The sequence below is a fragment of the Nothoprocta perdicaria genome, unplaced genomic scaffold, assembly GCF_003342845.1.
Source record: "Nothoprocta perdicaria isolate Ctin4 unplaced genomic scaffold, notPer1 scaffold_11, whole genome shotgun sequence".
NCBI classification, from domain to species: domain Eukaryota; kingdom Metazoa; phylum Chordata; class Aves; order Tinamiformes; family Tinamidae; genus Nothoprocta; species Nothoprocta perdicaria.
Genome location: NW_020454205.1, coordinates 775,853 through 791,885, shown reverse-complemented (window position 1 = coordinate 791,885; position 16,033 = coordinate 775,853). Strand labels below are relative to the sequence as shown.

At 47.9% G+C, this 16,033-nt stretch overlaps 2 protein-coding genes across 7 annotated transcripts in view; one reads left to right on the top strand and one right to left on the bottom strand.

Annotated features, from left to right (window-relative positions):
• MYO1B (myosin IB) overlaps positions 1-11,243 on the top strand; it is an 86,547-nt gene extending 75,304 nt beyond the window's left edge. For 4 of the 6 annotated variants that reach the window (XM_026047549.1, XM_026047533.1, XM_026047541.1 and 1 more), the window contains 8 exons: positions 1,355-1,441; positions 4,256-4,330; positions 4,718-4,852; positions 5,733-5,839; positions 7,216-7,348; positions 8,723-8,875; positions 9,216-9,343; positions 10,548-11,243. In XM_026047549.1, the coding sequence (XP_025903334.1) occupies positions 1,355-1,441; positions 4,256-4,330; positions 4,718-4,852; positions 5,733-5,839; positions 7,216-7,348; positions 8,723-8,875; positions 9,216-9,343; positions 10,548-10,671 (942 nt within the window). In that variant the 3' untranslated portion in view covers positions 10,672-11,243. The remainder of the gene's footprint in view (positions 1-1,354; positions 1,442-4,255; positions 4,331-4,717; positions 4,853-5,732; positions 5,840-7,215; positions 7,349-8,722; positions 8,876-9,215; positions 9,344-10,547) is intronic. The other 2 variants (XM_026047562.1, XM_026047555.1) reach the window with 1 other exon arrangement.
• Positions 11,244-15,014: 3,771 nt separating this feature from the next.
• TSSK6 (testis specific serine kinase 6) lies at positions 15,015-15,863 on the bottom strand. The gene has a single exon (XM_026049310.1). It carries the CDS (start codon positions 15,846-15,848, stop codon positions 15,015-15,017), a length of 834 nt encoding a protein of 277 aa, XP_025905095.1. The 5' UTR covers positions 15,849-15,863.
• Between the last annotated feature and the right edge of the window lie 170 nt (positions 15,864-16,033).

Genomic DNA, 16,033 nt, shown 5'->3' with positions numbered 1-16,033 from the left:
ACACTGTTCAGTTACTCTTTGGGTCGGGGAGCAGGGCGTGTTCTCCTCAGAATGGCTTGCAAACAAGATGAAGAGGCATTGCTCACATCACATCAGAAGTTAACATTGGGACTGACCTCTGCTATTAGGGTACAAATCCATTAGATCTGTTAAAAGAAAAAAAAAAAAAAAACAGGCAATCCTGGGAATCAGAAAGTAAATATGTAGAGAATCTTTCTCACCCAAGAGAATTGAGTCTTTAGGGTTTAAAAGGACAAAATCAGAAAGTAACAGAATAGTTACTAGTTCTGTATTAATGCTCCTCTTTTAGGTATTTCATATCRATTTGGCTAACTTTTTTTAGCAATATTTTTGATCAGTTGGCTCTCAGGAATTTCCTGGGAAAAAAAAAAGAGCTGTATTTCCTTAAATATCTTCCTCTCCTTATTCCTCAAAAGTACCTGATAAAAGATGAAGCTTGCTAATGGCATCGTGTTTTATCTTTTCCCAGGAGAACATTTAAAAGCCAAGTTTCTGAAAGTTGCCTTCAGAGGTCGCTTGCTTTCAGAGCAGTTACAGAGCTCCAGTACTCCCTTTCCTCCCTTCTCACATGGCAGGCACCGAATATGGCACATATTCTACTCGATTTTTTTTTCCCTTGATTAACTGAGGAGCAAAATATATTGGGATAGGCTAGAATGTGAGCTGCCCTTGAGTGGCCCRTGCATGCCTTTGTGCTTAAAGCTCTTTGCTTTCCTAAAATGAGAATTGTTGATGAAAGGTAGGTAGGTAGGTGCCTATCTTTTTGCTTGTGTGTGAGAAAGGCACTGTGCTTGGGGGTTTACCAGGAGGTTTTCCTTTTCTAATGAACATAAAGATCAAAAAATCCCTCCAGACTAAAAAATCTTCAGTGCAATGCAGAATCACTGGATTCATCGCCACATCCCCAAAACAACTGTACGACTGTGTATCCCCAAGCACTTGTACAAAGGAAAAGTGACTAGAGAGCAAGATTTTAATGAGTCTTGATTTTCATACACATTGTTTGCTCGTGCAGTTGCAGGGAAAGCCCTGGGTTAGAAGTGAGCTGCACTTGGCACGGCCTGCAAGGTGTGCAGGGCAGATAAGAYGCCAACCTTGCTCCCCAGTAACGGGCCTGGCACCACTCTCTCCTTTCCACCTCGCTCAAGCAGCAGCAGCGGCTTCCGTTGCCCTGTCCGCAGCTTCGCACCATTTCCTCTGTTGGGTTTTGGAGGGTCTTCTGCCTTTCTCCACGTTAATTGTGAGCCTGCCGCGGTGTTTGGGGGAAGCCCTTTGCTGGTCGCCGTGCTGCCTGCCGGGGCTGCCTCTCGTGTTCACTGTCCAACCCTTCCAGGCTCGCAGGGAGCTGACTCGCTTGAAGGACGAGGCTAGGCGCAAGCATGCTGTTGCTGTCATTTGGGCTTACTGGCTTGGACTGAAGGTACCTCCCCAACACTCCCTCCTGGCAGCGGGAACTCCCTTCGCGTCGCATCCTACTAACCCGCCACGACCCGCCCGCGGGGAGGGGGGCTAGCAGGCATGTTCTGGCACAGAGCAACATTGCTTTCTTTTGCCATGAACTTTCCTGGAAAACCGTCAGCTGAAAATGCCTCGATGTCCAGGAGTATTTGGGCATTTTATAGTCTTGCTTGTTTGTTTTGTTGTAGCAGGAGCGTTTTGTTTTGTCCTGATATTTTGAAATTCCACCAAGAGACAAATACCAAATTAGAGGGACTCAATTATAGCTGTTGGTTTAAAATTCAGCCTACCTMGGCAAAGACCTTCCATGGGAAGATTACAAGCACATATTTTCTTCTTGTGACCTCCGTTTGTTTGACTGGGGAGTGGGGAAGAGCTGGGCCTGTGACCTGTTGCTGCAGGGAGCCCCCGTGGGCCCGGCCCTGCACGCGGCGGCCCACGGAGCCGCCGAGGTGCTCGGCCGGCGCCTCGGGATGCTTGTCCTCGCTCCCCGGCCATGGAAACATGTTGGACACCCAAAAAACGTGGTTCTGTGCTGTGCGTAGACTGTAAAAGTGGCACTGCAGGCGTTGCAGGCTGAACGGTTCGCCCGGCGCCGCCTCGCTCACCTCAGGCTTTCACTGTGGTGTTGCTAAAGCAATCCTGAAGTGCTGCCCAGTTCTATGGGATGTTGGAGAAATGCAGGAGTGTTGGAGAATCAATTTACTTGATAAGGTAAAGTCCAGMTCCTGTGCGCTTGTTCTAATGATAAAAAGCATTAAATATTTACCCCCCCCAAATATATACATATATATATATATAAATGGTAGATACAATTGAATTCTATGATCTATAAATTTATAAGTACATGATAATACTAACCAGCAAACATCTGAAGGAGCCATTTCAAGAAGTCATTCTGCAGATCAGAATCACACTCCAGGTGCTCCTGCCAAAGTGGATCTGTTTTCATGATTTTTTAAAGCAGGACCCTGTCCCTCATGAACACTCAGAGACCGTTGTATATCAAACAGCAGCATTTAAATGAAAAGTGAATAGTCCAAACCCTTGAAGGGCTGTTACTGCAGGGACTTGTTCTTTCCTTCTGTGCAGTGGCATTTTCCATGTATTTTTGGGGGTGCTTTCCTTTCCGCTGGGGCTCAGGGCTGGTGCTGCACGGGAGCGCAGGCTACAGGTCTGTGGGCATTCCCTGCTTTAGATTAAGCCATTTGTTCCTCATTTTTTTTATATTTTAAGTAGGTTGTAGCAGCATTCGTGCCACCTTCCAGATTTAGGCTTTTCTACAACGACCTGCATTTCTCTCGCTTCTCATAGTCCCTTTGTGCCCAGTCARTTGGCATAGGTTGCTGCTTATGAAGAATAATAAAAAACAATGTCATTAAACAGAAATTTTGAGGACRCGGGGAGATGTGGGATGATGTAGCTGGGATAGGTTTGAGTGCATTGATTTCTATCCCAGCAGAATAAATAAGGGCTATATGCAAAGTAGCACTAAGTCTCACAGAAATTCAGTGTATGAAAAGTCAAATATATTTTTTCCTGTGAAACCATGAGGAAAAAAAACCCTACATGTAGTATTTTCACACAATGAAGAGGCTGAATGCTGTCGATTTGTTGTTCTAGCTTAATGTATAGTTAAAGAAAGCCTGCGTATTTGCAGGTTTTATTGCAGAAGGGTGGCAGATTCCTGTCGGATTCTTGCTCTCAGGCTGCTGGCTTGTGCTAGATGCAGAGCCCTCGGTGGGGATGGAAGGAGAAGCCAAGAGAACTTTTTGTTCCAAGCTGAAGTGGATGTTTCTTCTGTGGGTTTATTTTTGTTGGTTCCAATGAACTCGCGAACACTCAGCACGTTAGCTCGAACCACTGCCTTTGCTGTGGGGAAATTACGCAAAAACCAYGATGTTTTTCTTGGTTTCTGCTCAAACCTTTCAGCAGGTATGCWCCAGGTTATGCCAAAACTTGGAAAAGATTGGTATAAGAAAGCATAAAAATATGTATATACATATATATATATATATTTTTTTTTTTAAAAAAAGTATTACCACCTCTAAAGTTGATTCTCAGTAATCACCCTGATAATTTCCGGGTAAACTTTTGTAGCAAATGTCCAGCTCACTGTCCTAACAGAAGTGTTAATACTCTGCTCTTACCAAACACCCAAAACTTCTTTTCTTTTTGGAGCACTGCTTGTGTGAATAGATTGTTTTCATGCATCAGTTTGCTCTGAAAAAGAAAAAAAAAATCTCTTTTTTATTACAGTTTATAATATTTCTATTACGGTATATAATATTATACATTATATATAGAAATCTGTGCATTCAGAATCTTAAAGGAAAAAATCAGTGCAGCTGTCAACTGTGTAATGAACATTTGATGAGTTCAGTGTCGCTTCAGGTGCAATAAAGTGCATATTGCTAAAGATACCCCCTTTTTTGACAGTTCCGCTTTGTGCCAAAGCATGAGAAAATAACCTCAGAATGAAGTGAGTTCAGTAGTACTTAAATACCTTGCCATTTTGAAGGCAAATATTTAAAATTACCTGTTTTAAACATGAAACAACTGTGCTCAGGTCATCTGAGGTAACTTTATGACATTTTGGTGCTTGGTCTGATTCATACGATTTTAGGCGTACCCACTTACATTCTGCTTTTGGGGAGTATTTGCATGTTCACATACCTTTTTCTCTTTCCACTATAGAGCTTTATTAAATAAAAGAGAAGTGACGACAAATCAGTTCCTCGGTATGTTCACTTTGGGAATTTGTTTCRTTTTTCAGGTCCGCAGAGAGTACAGGAAATTCTTCAGAGCCAATGCTGGAAGAAAAATTTATGAATTTACACTTCAGAGAATTGTATGTATATATCCACACAGAGCATGTAAAAGTGATGATTCTCAAAAATTGCTTTCTAGCAAAAAAAAAAGCTGCATAGAGGGTCCTTACTCCTTGTAAACAAGTGTCCAAGTTAAGCAAATGGAAAATTGACAACTCTAAATGCGTTCATGCTGTAAGGAAGGAATAGTGTCACGCTTTTACAGTATGGAAGTGGCACTGAGTAAGCATTTATCAAACTCTTATTATATCTGAATCAGTATTTCTTGATATTCTTGGCTTTTTAAATTTATGTTCAGGTTTCCTGAAGCCGAGAGTTGTGGTAAAAAGCACCTACTTTTCCCTGCTTATTTCAATCGTGCTGGTATTTGAGGATTAATGAAACATCTTGCTCCAATTTTATCACAGATGCAAAAGTACTTCTTGGAAATGAAGAAGAAGATGCCTTCTTTATCACCAATAGATAAGAACTGGCCAGCGAGACCTTACCTTTTCTTGGATTCAACTCACAAGGAGCTAAAGAGGATTTTCCATCTGTGGAGGGTACGGTACATTCTGGTCAAGTCTATCTGCAACTTGATCACGCGATTTTCCATAACTTTGTTTTGTCCATGAAGAGTCTATTTTTAGGAAGCCTTTCTTCCTGTTCTAGCCAGGAGGATTTTATTTCCCTGGAAGAACGGTTTCTTTTGATCACTGTCTTCAAGGACACAACTATACTGGCTAGTTTCCTGCGTCCAGGAAAGAGGAACGCTTCCTGACATCAGCTTTTACTGTAATTTTAAGCCAGCGTGCATGTTGCCTGTTAATTGGTGGCTTGTAATGTCCGTGTCTCTGGCACGAGGTGTTAGACCAATATTGGGAGCGCTCGGTGGAATTTTTTAATGATGAGCTGCACGTAACTGAAGCTTGGTTTGGGTCATTGGCTGGAGAGAACAGCAAGAATCTATATATTCATCTAAGTGTTGATGGGACATTTTACTGATTTAGTGGGTTGTTTCCTGTGAATTGTCAAGGGTTTTGTTTGTTTGTTTTTTGTTTGAACCTGCAAAATTCATCCTCTTGCATACATTCTGTTCTTCACATCTGCTTGCATCGAGTTCCACCACTGCGGCTCTGCGTGTTTCCTTAGCAAGCAATAAGCTAGAGTCAGATGGTGACTAATGCCTGCTCAAACACGCTTGCACGAGATCTTGCAGATTGTTCTCAGGGTAATCAGAAGCATCTAGATGGGTGAAGAGGCCAAGCGCGTCCGCCTTCGCTGCCACGCCGCCGGGGTCTGTAGGATGGAGCTGAGTCACTTCAGAGCTATACCAAGAATGTGCATCTTGAGCAATACGCAGCTGGTAGCGCGGGGTGCTCCTGCCTCACATCAGATCTTGCAGGATAATTGATGGTCTGTTTAACGTGCTCTGTTTTGTAGTGTAAAAAGTACAGAGACCAGTTCACAGATCAACAGAAGCTTATATATGAAGAAAAACTGGAAGCAAGCGAGCTTTTCAAGGATAAGAAGGCTTTATATCCAGCCAGGTAATGACATCTTCTGGTGTGCTGCCTTTAATGCACCATCCATTCCATACCTCTGTGTACATTTAGGAAATTAGATATGATTTCATATCTCACCTTAAGAGATAAATTGTATTCCCTTGTTGGAGAAGTCTAAACACTAGGGAATATTCTGTGACCTGTCTGCATGGTAAAAAGTTGGAGAAYGTGTAGAGAGGATTAACTCACCCAGTCCCCTGGTTTCCTTTCCGTCCCGCTGGTTTCAGCAGCCACAAGTGCAGAGCCAGCTGAGAGGTGCCAGGTGCCAGTGGCACTTGGAGGTGGACGATGCCAGGGAGTCCTCATGTTCACGCTTCATACTTTGTGGTTGGGTGCAAAGACCAGGGAAATGAGCAGTATGCTCACATACACCTTTGGGGGAAAAATCCATCMAGAAACTGCTTAAGCATTTATTTCCACTWTTTTTTTTTATTTGAGATGGATATTTTACATTTTATGAAAGTATCAACAAATAATCTTTTTTTTTTTTTTAAGAAATGTCTCAGTTTACTAAATACCTAAAAACTGATGACTTCTGGTCGTTGCGTAAGGAATTGCAGCAGTCTGTGTACTTAAACAATGTGCAGATTTTTTTGCACGCACTTAAGCTGTCAAAATGGGGTCATGGTGCCTGTGAAAGAAGTCGAGTTGATCTTTCTGAGTGAATATGAGCTTAGGAGTTCTGTTTTTCTTGAAAACAAAGCTCTTGTTGATCCATGGGRCAGCTTCTTGCAGATGCCACACTTGGAGCCGAGCGGGATGTGCAGACACTGTTATTTGGGAATGGTGTTCATCAGAGAGGGGAACAGGAATCGGGAAGAGTTGATGGGCACAGCTCCACGTGCAAACAAGCTGCAATGCTTTCCTATCCCCTCACAGTTTCAGAAACATTTTCCTCTCTTTTTCTCTTCTCATAAGCTGTATTCAGAGCTGAAAACTGTTATGTTTTAGCTACTCTTATGTTTTTATTGGCCTATGGGTGAAGGAAATTGTTGTGTAAAGCTTCTGATTAGTTAGTATGATAGTGATACATAGGAACTGGCTAATTTTCCGCCTGTAAAATAGTTATTTAAGAACACGTAGGGACTTCTCGTGCGTACTGAGATGCCCTCCCTTTTGCCTCGCGTTGCCYGCGTGCCAGAGATGCAGCTACCAGGCAGTGCAGTCCCACGTGATGCACTGGTTGGCATAGTCTAGGCAGCACTTCGCATTGAGTATYTTGACAGCAATTTAATCAAATGATTAGTTAAAGTGAACATCTTAATGATCCAGAGCAGAGCTACTGACGGTGCAGTTTGGGGCGGCTTTGGCTCCAGGTGCCCCTGGCTCCCACTCAGCGCCTGTTCCTCCTCCGTCCGCAGTGTCGGGCAGCCCTTCCAAGGGGCCTACCTGGAGATYGGCAAGAACCCCAAGTACAAAAAGCTCAAAGATGCTGTGGACGAGAAGATCATTATTGCTGAAGTTGTCAACAAGATCAACAGAGCTAACGGGAAGGTAAGGAAATGGCCTCGCCTGCAGTGGTAGGCCATTATTTTTTGTTATAAATAAACTGACATGTAATTTCTGTCATGTAGCAGTCTGAGGATTTGCTTGAAGTGTTCAAATCAATGTTCAACTTACGCGAATTGGGGGTTTAAAGCACCCATTTTACATTTGGGCAAAACTCTCCTTTGGGTTTGTAGTTTTTTGGTAACTTTTCCAAACACGAAGGGCTTCTCATGAGCTGGCAACGGGCTGCCTTGRTTCACAGCCGAATGGGCTGCGGGCTCTGGGCTAAACTTGGGCCTCCTGCTTGGCCATCAGAAAGTAAATATTTAGAAAATGTTCTTGTGCAAGTACTGGCAAAATTAACCTTTGCCTTTCTTTACCCCATCTTATTCTGTTATAAAATTGTGAGCGGAATCCTTGGTTAGCTCTTCCTGTCATCTTGCAATCAGTACCATAAGCTTTTCAGAATGAAAAGACAGGTTTTATTCCTCATTTAAATAAAGCTGTTAAGTATGCTAGGTAGGTACTTTTTTCTCCCCCTTCCATCAAGCACGAGGCTTGCTTTGCATTTATTAAAACAGGAAGCGTTATCTTCTTTCAGTCAATTTAATTGTCGCCGTATCCAACTCAATGTCACAACTAGTAGATCTCAGCTTCGCCGATGCAGATGTCATTTATGGATTGTAGGAGTGAAATCAGGTTGTCTTTTGTTGATGCCAAATTAATTTTTCAATGTAGGAGGAACGAATTAAATGAAGACAATATCTTTCCTGTACTTGCATGGACTAGAGCTGTCAGGATGTTTTTAGAAGGGGAATTATCTTAATAAGCTATAATCTGTGTGCATAGGACAGTCACATGTTAACTACCATGATATTGTTTTCTTTAAAATTCTACAGGGAAAAAGATAAAAAATTAATTGAATTGTCATGACACTATGTGTTTGAATTAGCTGTCACTGGAAAGCTATGAAATTTAAAAAAAAAAAAAAAACAGTAATTGAATTGTCATGAAACTATTTATTTGAATTCACTGTCCCTGGAAAGGTTCCTTTGGTAATTGTGGAGCCTGACGGAGCCTGAGAAATGCAGGGCCATCCTCGTCGCCGACTTTCTTGGTTTCAGTTTCTGAATTTTGTAGCTTTAASCTAGTAATTAAAGAAACTCTTTATAGGGAGTCATTTGTGCCAACATGAGCTAAGCTCCTCAATCTATAATTAGGCACACACACAAATTTGACCTAATTTTCACTGATCTGCAGTTTTTTACTGAATTTTCAATGTTTGTGGATTAATGACACTATCTGCTTATGCTCCTGGTGCCCTCAGGAAAGACCTCTCGGTGTAGGAATGTAAGAATTTTTTTTWAATTATTTTTGCAGGCCACATCTAGGATTTTCTTGCTAACAAAAAATAACGTTCTCCTTGCGGATCAGAAGTCTGGAAATATCAAGTCGGAGGTTCCGCTGGGAGATGTTGCCAAGGTGTCCATGAGCTCCCAGAACGATGGCTTCTTTGCGGTGCACCTCAAGGAGGTAGGCCCAGCGTCCCCACAGACGGCTGGTCTGTGGGTATTCATTACCTCTGGCATGAAATGAACGGGGTCAGCCTCTGGATTCACGGCTCCAGAAAACATGAAGGTAAAAGTGCCGAGGCTGAAGGAGTGCTGCTCCTGAGCGATGATTCCCTTGTGAAAACTGGGCTTCGGTTTCTTCGCGTGGCCTCTTTGGGATCAGAGTCTCCCATGAGGAAAATGGCCCTTTCCCTGTTTTTGCTGTCCCGCGCCCGTGGCCTCCCCGCGGCAGCACGATCCAGGGCCACCTCTGGGCKCCCGCTGCCTTCTGGCCGTCCCAGCTTCGTTTCTTCCCATCCCAGGGCTCGGGAGCAGCTGGAAAAGGGGATTTCCTGCTCAGCAGCGACCACCTCATTGAAATGGCCACCAAGCTGTACCGCACCACGCTCAGCCAAACCAAGCAGAAGCTCAACATCGAGATTGCCGATGAGTACGTTCCCCGTTCGCTCGGACGCGCCCTGCCGCCCATGCAGCATGCTAAAAGTCAGCTAAAAAGTCACGTTAGAGAAACAGAGTCTCTCATGCAAGTGATAGTTCTTCTCTCTTTACAGATAGGCTGTAAGTAAGGGTCCAGTTTTCTGTGCGCCATCATTTCTGGCGTTCATTTGGCTCTTGCTTCCCTGAAACCGTTAGAGAAAATGCCCTTAAAGTTTCAAACCCAGTTATGAGACAGACCTGTTGCGTTATTGCATCAATTGAGGTRTATTCCAATCTAAAGAAATAATTTTGTGTGTGCCTAGAAGCTTCATATATTCCTATGAGATGTTTAGTTTTTAGTCAAGGTTGACCTATGCCTACGAGGTGTTTGTTCGTTAGTCAAAGTGCGACCCCAGGTGCCAAGTCCCAGTGAAAACAGAAAAACACAGATGCAAAGCACCTTCCCCTAAGCATACCTAAGAGTGGTGCTAATGCCGTAGGTCTGTAGGCATCTGCCTTCTTTTTCTGTGAAGGTGAATACTACAGTTTTTTAAATCCTGATGATGATCAACACTTTMATCTCAAGATTTCTTTTCACCTGGTTCTGTTTCATAACTCGGCCTTAGGTGAGAATCAGATTTTCCTCCTTCCAGGTGTTTGCAACCCTGGGATAGAGACAGTAGTTCCCTAGTGGCAGGTGCTAAGGTCTCCTGGTGAGTCGCTCGCTCCCGCTGCTGCATTTGGTTGCACTCTGTAAGCGAAGCTGGCGCCTCGCGTGCCCGGGCTCCCTCCCCGAGCTCGCCCGTCTGCCCACRCTGTGAATCAGCAGGACGAATTCCTGGCAGCTTCGGGCCTCGGCTGGAGGTCTTTTTAGGGATGCTAACAGGGAAAATCTGCCTTATTGCAAAGGGCGGGTGCTGTGTGCGAGCCGGGCTGCAGCGCTGCCGCCGTTGCTGCCACCCGTGCTGCTCGGGCGCCGCGGCCAAGGCCTCCCGGGTTCAAAACAAGCGCCCAAACTCAAAGAAACTATAAGCAGAGAAAAAAAGCAGAGCATTAGAAACACTTCCCATGCTGTAAGTGACTTGCAGAGACATAGTAGCAACTGCCTTTCTATAGCTACAGGAGCTTGTGGAAGGAAGGATTTCAGGACAGACTTGTGCTGCCCATGTGCCCTTTTTCCCACCTTTAACTGAAACACCTTTTGTTCCTCCTGCCAGGTTTCTGGTCCAGTTCAGACAGGATAAAGTGTGTGTGAAGTTCATCCAAGGGAGCCAGAAAAATGGCAACATCCCGACTTGCAAGCGAAAAAACAACCGACTTCTGGAGGTGGCCGTGCCGTAGGCGCCGTGCCCTCCACGGACTTGTGCCTGTGCAGCAGTGCCATTGCAGAGGTTTGGGGTTGCCGTTTGAGCCCTTTCTGAAGCTGCCGGGGGCGAATAGCTTTAGAAAGCCTTGACTCAGTCTTTGATCAATTGACTTCTTAACCTTTCGTGCCGTTTAGGTTTAACCCGCAGAGCGCAGGTTCTTGCCCGGTGAGACGGTTTTTTTACCGGCTCGCTCTGTTATCCATGAGACCTTCTCTCTTTTTTTTTTTAGCGGTCATATTTTAGTGCAGCGTACCTACCATAAAACCACATATATTAATGACAAATTACACATATTCCTTAGGCTAGAGGTCTGCTTAACAGAAACTATAAAGGATCATGATGTTTATTGGTAACTTGTGCCCGTTGCCTTTTTGTTCCAGCCTGTGTTGGTCTCCCGAGGGCTGCCCCGCTGGCCGCCCTTGGGGAGGCTGGTGGGTCTGGGGCTGAAGCATTAACTTCAATAATCAACACTAGGACCTAGGTAACTTGTTCTTTTAGTAAATATAGCACGGGAACACCTAATTTTGCAAAACAGAAGGCATGTGTGATTGATTATACAAGCAGTTACATGCATACCTTTATTTTTTTAGTAAAAATGAAGAAATTTTRAAATAGAATTTTTAATTAGGTCGAATATTTTTAATGATTTTATATGATGGAAAGCAGTAAAATTAAGGAGGTTTGCTACTTTCCCACAAAATATATAGTTCCAGGCATATTTTGTGCTCTGCGTTTTATAATTTATCTGGCCAAATTAGATCCTGAAAAATGCCATAGTATTCATAGGGCAAGTAACTGCTAGGTATTTTAACTGTTAGTTATCAAGGGAAGGGCTTGGGCCTTTCTTTTAGACATTGGCATGTACAATGTGCAATAAAACATACACGACATTCTGTGAGATTTATTTATAACTGTGTGCAAGAGAGGATTGGTGCCGCCTGCGTAGACAATGTAGGGATCCAGATCCAGGTTTGTACTGCTCTTTGGCAGGGTTTTTTAGCCTGTACCCTATCGCTTCCGTCAATTTGGGAGGAATAGCTAGAATTATAAAACATCCTTCACTTGGGGTTCTGTATATAAATGGGTCTTGTGGTAATAAAGCCGTTTTGACTCTGTGCTCTTTGGTACCCCTATGTTATGACCACACTTTTGCATTCCAGGCTGTTCCGCACGGCAGCGGCGTGCCGGGTGTAAGCGCGCGCAGGAGCCACGGGCGGGAGCTGCGTCTTACACCCGGGCGCACGCGGCTGCTCCTYGAGTCTTGTCAGCCAGATCTGCCGGCGCTCGGGGCTGCTCCCGCGTGGCCACGAGTCCCGGCCCCTCTCCGAAGGGTTCTGGAAGGTGGCAAAGGTCAGAAAAAGCCATTTCCAAGCCAGGAACCAGCTGGCACCTTTTTTGCATCATCTTCATTTGAACTTTTTAATAATCACCTTAGCTTAATAGTTTAGTGAAATTAAAGCATTTTATATGTATAGCAATTAGAGATGCYTCTGAAGAAAACCTCAGTATCAATTTATAATGCAAAAGGAGGATCGAATCCATGGCCTTAAGAATGCAGCCTGTCGTGTTTGAAACGTGGTCCTTGCCAAAGGCTGCGTTCAGACTCCTGCTCGGAAGGACTGTTTGGGATCTTGGAAACATTGCAGGAAGCCCAAGGGGCAGATTTTAAAAGGGGGAACCAAAAGTAAGTGACACGGGTGCCAAGTGTGAAGTGAAGCCTGAAGTAACCCCGAGCTTGCTGCAGGTGGGAAATGGGAGGGCTCGGCTGAAGTTCTTCTAGGATGTTTGACCCGTTGAATCCCTTTTATCCTTTTGATCTCATGGCAAATCATRGTGAGAAAATACTTTAATTATACTCTGTTTTTAAAATAGCCATACTAACCTAACACTGGAATGGTGGGAAGTCCTCTGCTTTGATTTCTGTTGGGCAGAAAGATCTCTTTGGGGATCTTCACYATCTCTAATTGTCTGTTAGCTCGTCCCATTTGTGGTAGCACATTTAGGTAGCATTTGTGGAGCAGGTCTTGCTGGACACACAGGCTGCTCAGCTGTGCCAGGTGAGTCACGGCCTGCTGATGGCTAAAGGGTCCRGGATACTGGAAATAAAAATGCAAGATCGGCTACTTTGGGGTTGTTTTTTTTTTTCTTTTCCTGTCCACTGTTCTCTTTTATAACCTACAATTAGTTGGGGTTGTGCAGAAAAGACAACGCTCCCTTTCTGTGTCCTTTTACCTGTGGATTTTTGTCTGTCATCATAACCAGGCAAGGATTATTTAAAGAAACAAAAAAGGAGAGATTTGTTTCATGAGATTTTACATATTCAAATAAAATTCAGTTCCCAGAGCGGTGCTTTCTCTACCTCTGTGTGTTSCCTGTGTCCCGCTCTGATCCAGAAAGGGAAGCAGTTGGGTCTCAGTGGACGCACGGGCCGTGATGCCAGGGAAGGGGGTTCTGGTCCCGGCAGGGGCAGCTTGCACGTGCCCCCTGGATCGCGCGCGACCCCCGGTTCTGACCCAGGTCCTGCCCTGGTTCTGCCCCAGGTCCTGCCCCGGTTCTGCTTTGGGCAGCGTTTTCTGGCACTGGGCTTCACCTGAGGGCAGGGCTGGGACGCAGGCCTGGGAGCTYGGCTGGATTCCCTGCAAACGGCCCCAAGTCTCCAGCCTGCCCAGTCTCCGTGTTTYGCAGTGCGTTGTTTTCTCTCCTTTTCCTCTTAGTTAGTCTCTTGTGACTTCCCTGTGGTTTGTTCAACAGATGGTAGAAGAAAAAATCTGAATGTGAAATCAGAAGAAAAAAAAAAAAGCATCTTCACTTTTAATCCAGGACCGATCTCTGCTTCATCTTTGCCAAAAAAATAAAAAAGAGCATTTTTGTAAATGCATTTGGAAACGGTTCTGGGCTGTGCTAGGAAATGAGATCATTTCCCCGCATCACCCCAACTTCCAGTCGGTCCTTAACCCCTCCCTCAGGGGCGAGGAAGGAGCCCCACGGCAGACGGCGGCCCCGGGAAGGGCCGCGGTGGCAGGGAGGGCCCGTGGGCACCGCGCACCCTGTGGCCGTGGGCAGGCTGGGGCAGCCGCAGCTCCCGCAATGCGGCGGCTCCCCCGCGCGGCGCCCTGCCCGCGACGGGCCGCTGGGCCCCGCAGCGGGGTGGCCCGCGAGCGGTCCCATCCTCGCGGTCTCCGGAGAGGCCCCGTCGCCAGCTGCGCGAGGAGCACGCTAAAAATAGCAGCTCTTCCCTGGAAAAGCCACGTTCCCACAGCTGGCGGAGCTGGGAACGTGGCTGTGTCCRCCCTGGGGGCAACAGGCGCCCTCCTGGTGCTCCCGCTTCCGTGCGGCCCTGCTCCCCGGCCTGCACCAGCGCAAGAAGCCCCCGGCAGAAAGGGCCTCCCAAAGGCTCCCAAGGGTGGCAGCGGGACCAGCATGGAGCCGGTGCCAGGGCCTTCCTGGCACGGAGTGACAGTTCAGCAGCTACATGTGTTGATTTGTGCTTATAAGTTTGAGAGAAGTTCTTGGAGACTCTTASTCGGTTTTAAAAAAATGTGTTTTGATCCTCTTTCTGCATCTGGTAACTCTATATAGCGGTATGACTCATTGGTCTGACCGTTCACTCTGAAGACTAGTGGTGTTTTAAGTCATAGCAGTTAATGATTGCAGGAGGCACCGTTTTAAGGCTGCGTTTGCTTGCGGCCCTGGCCGGGAACACCAAAGCCCCTCCTTGTGCTGCTCGCCCGCGCTGTGATGTCCCCGTCACCACCAGCCCTGCCGCAGGCCCCTCTGGGGACAGACGCCTCGCTCGTGTCTCGGGATTTCCTGATCTCCGGGAACGGGGCRGCGCATCTGCGCGCCAAAGCCAAGGGGCTGCCCCGGGCCCCGTGAGGAGGCCTGTGCACCTGTGAGGAGGTGTCATGGGGAGGGCGGCTCTACACTGCATTGCTAAGTCAAATTCCCTTGGTGCATCTCATTGGCCTGACCGTTCACTCTGAAGACTAGCGATGCTTCAACCCGCCGCAGAGTCGGCAGTGAAGGAGACGCTGCTTTAATGCGTGAATCTGCTCACGGTCTCGGCTGTGCGTGCCAAGACCCCTCCAGACTTGGGACAGCCAGGGCCGCTTGGCGGCACAGCCGTTCCTCGCTCCCCAYGGATGCGCCCCAAGCCCGGCGGCGCTTCCCAACCCTCAGGCGTCCCTGGGCAGCGCTAGAGACRTCCGCCTCCCGCGCCAACCCCGGCCCCAACCCGGCGCCATCAGCAGCAGCCACCCCGCGCTGGGCATCGGGCGTTTATTGTGCGCGGCGGGGCCGCCGCTCGCCCCGCGCGGCTCAGATGTCGCCCTTGAGCCAGCAGTTCTTGGCCACCTGGCCGAGGCCGGGCCGCGCGGGCGGGCTGTACTGCAGCAGCTGCGCGATGAGCGCCCGGCACGGCTCGGGCAGCGGCGGCAGCCCCTCGGGGTAGAGCACGCCCTTGCGCTGCCGCCGCGGCATGCTCTGCACGTGCGCGTCGTCGAAGGGCATGCAGCCCGTCACCATGACGTAGAGCACCACCCCCAGGCTCCACACGTCGTGCTTCTTGGCGTCGTAGGGGATGCCCAGCAGCACCTCYGGCGACGCGTAGGCCGCCGAGCCGCAGTACGTGGTGCTCAGGTCCGGGTAGCCGGCGGCCTCCTTGCTGAAGCCGAAGTCGGTGAGCTTGGCGCGGCGGCCGTCGGCGGTGAGCAGCACRTTCTCGCACTTGAGGTCGCGGTGCACCAGGTTGCGGTCGTGCAGGTAGCGCACGGCGCTCACGATCTGCGCAAAGATGTCGCGCGCCTCGGGCACGCAGGGCAGCTTGCCCAGGCGCTGCACCARCTGCAGCAGGTCGGTGGCGGCCGCCTCCATGACGATGTAGAGCTTCCCATTGCACACCTCGATGAGCTCCAGGACGCGCACAATGTTGGGGTGCCGGATGGTCCGCAGGATGGAGAGCTCGCGCGGCAGGAACTTGTGCACAAAGTCCGAKGGCGCTCGGCGCCGGTCCACCACCTTGATGGCCAGGGGCCCCTTGTACTTGTTGGAGGTGGCCGCCTTCACCTTGGAGTAGCTGCCCTCGCCCAGCGTCTGGCCCAGGCGGTAGCCGAGCTCGTGGAGCAGCTTCTCGCCACCGCTGCTCCTGGCCATGGTGCGCGATCAGCGGGGGCTCCGCTCCGAAGCCGGTGTTTCGCTCCAGAGCCGGGCAGCGCTACCCCATGGTGCGCGGGCGCTGCTGCCCCCCGCGGCCGCCCCCATGGCCCCGGCGCAGCGGCGCGGGCGGCAGCAGCCCCAGCGCTCGGCCCATTGTGAGCGCAGCGCCTTTGTGAGGCGGC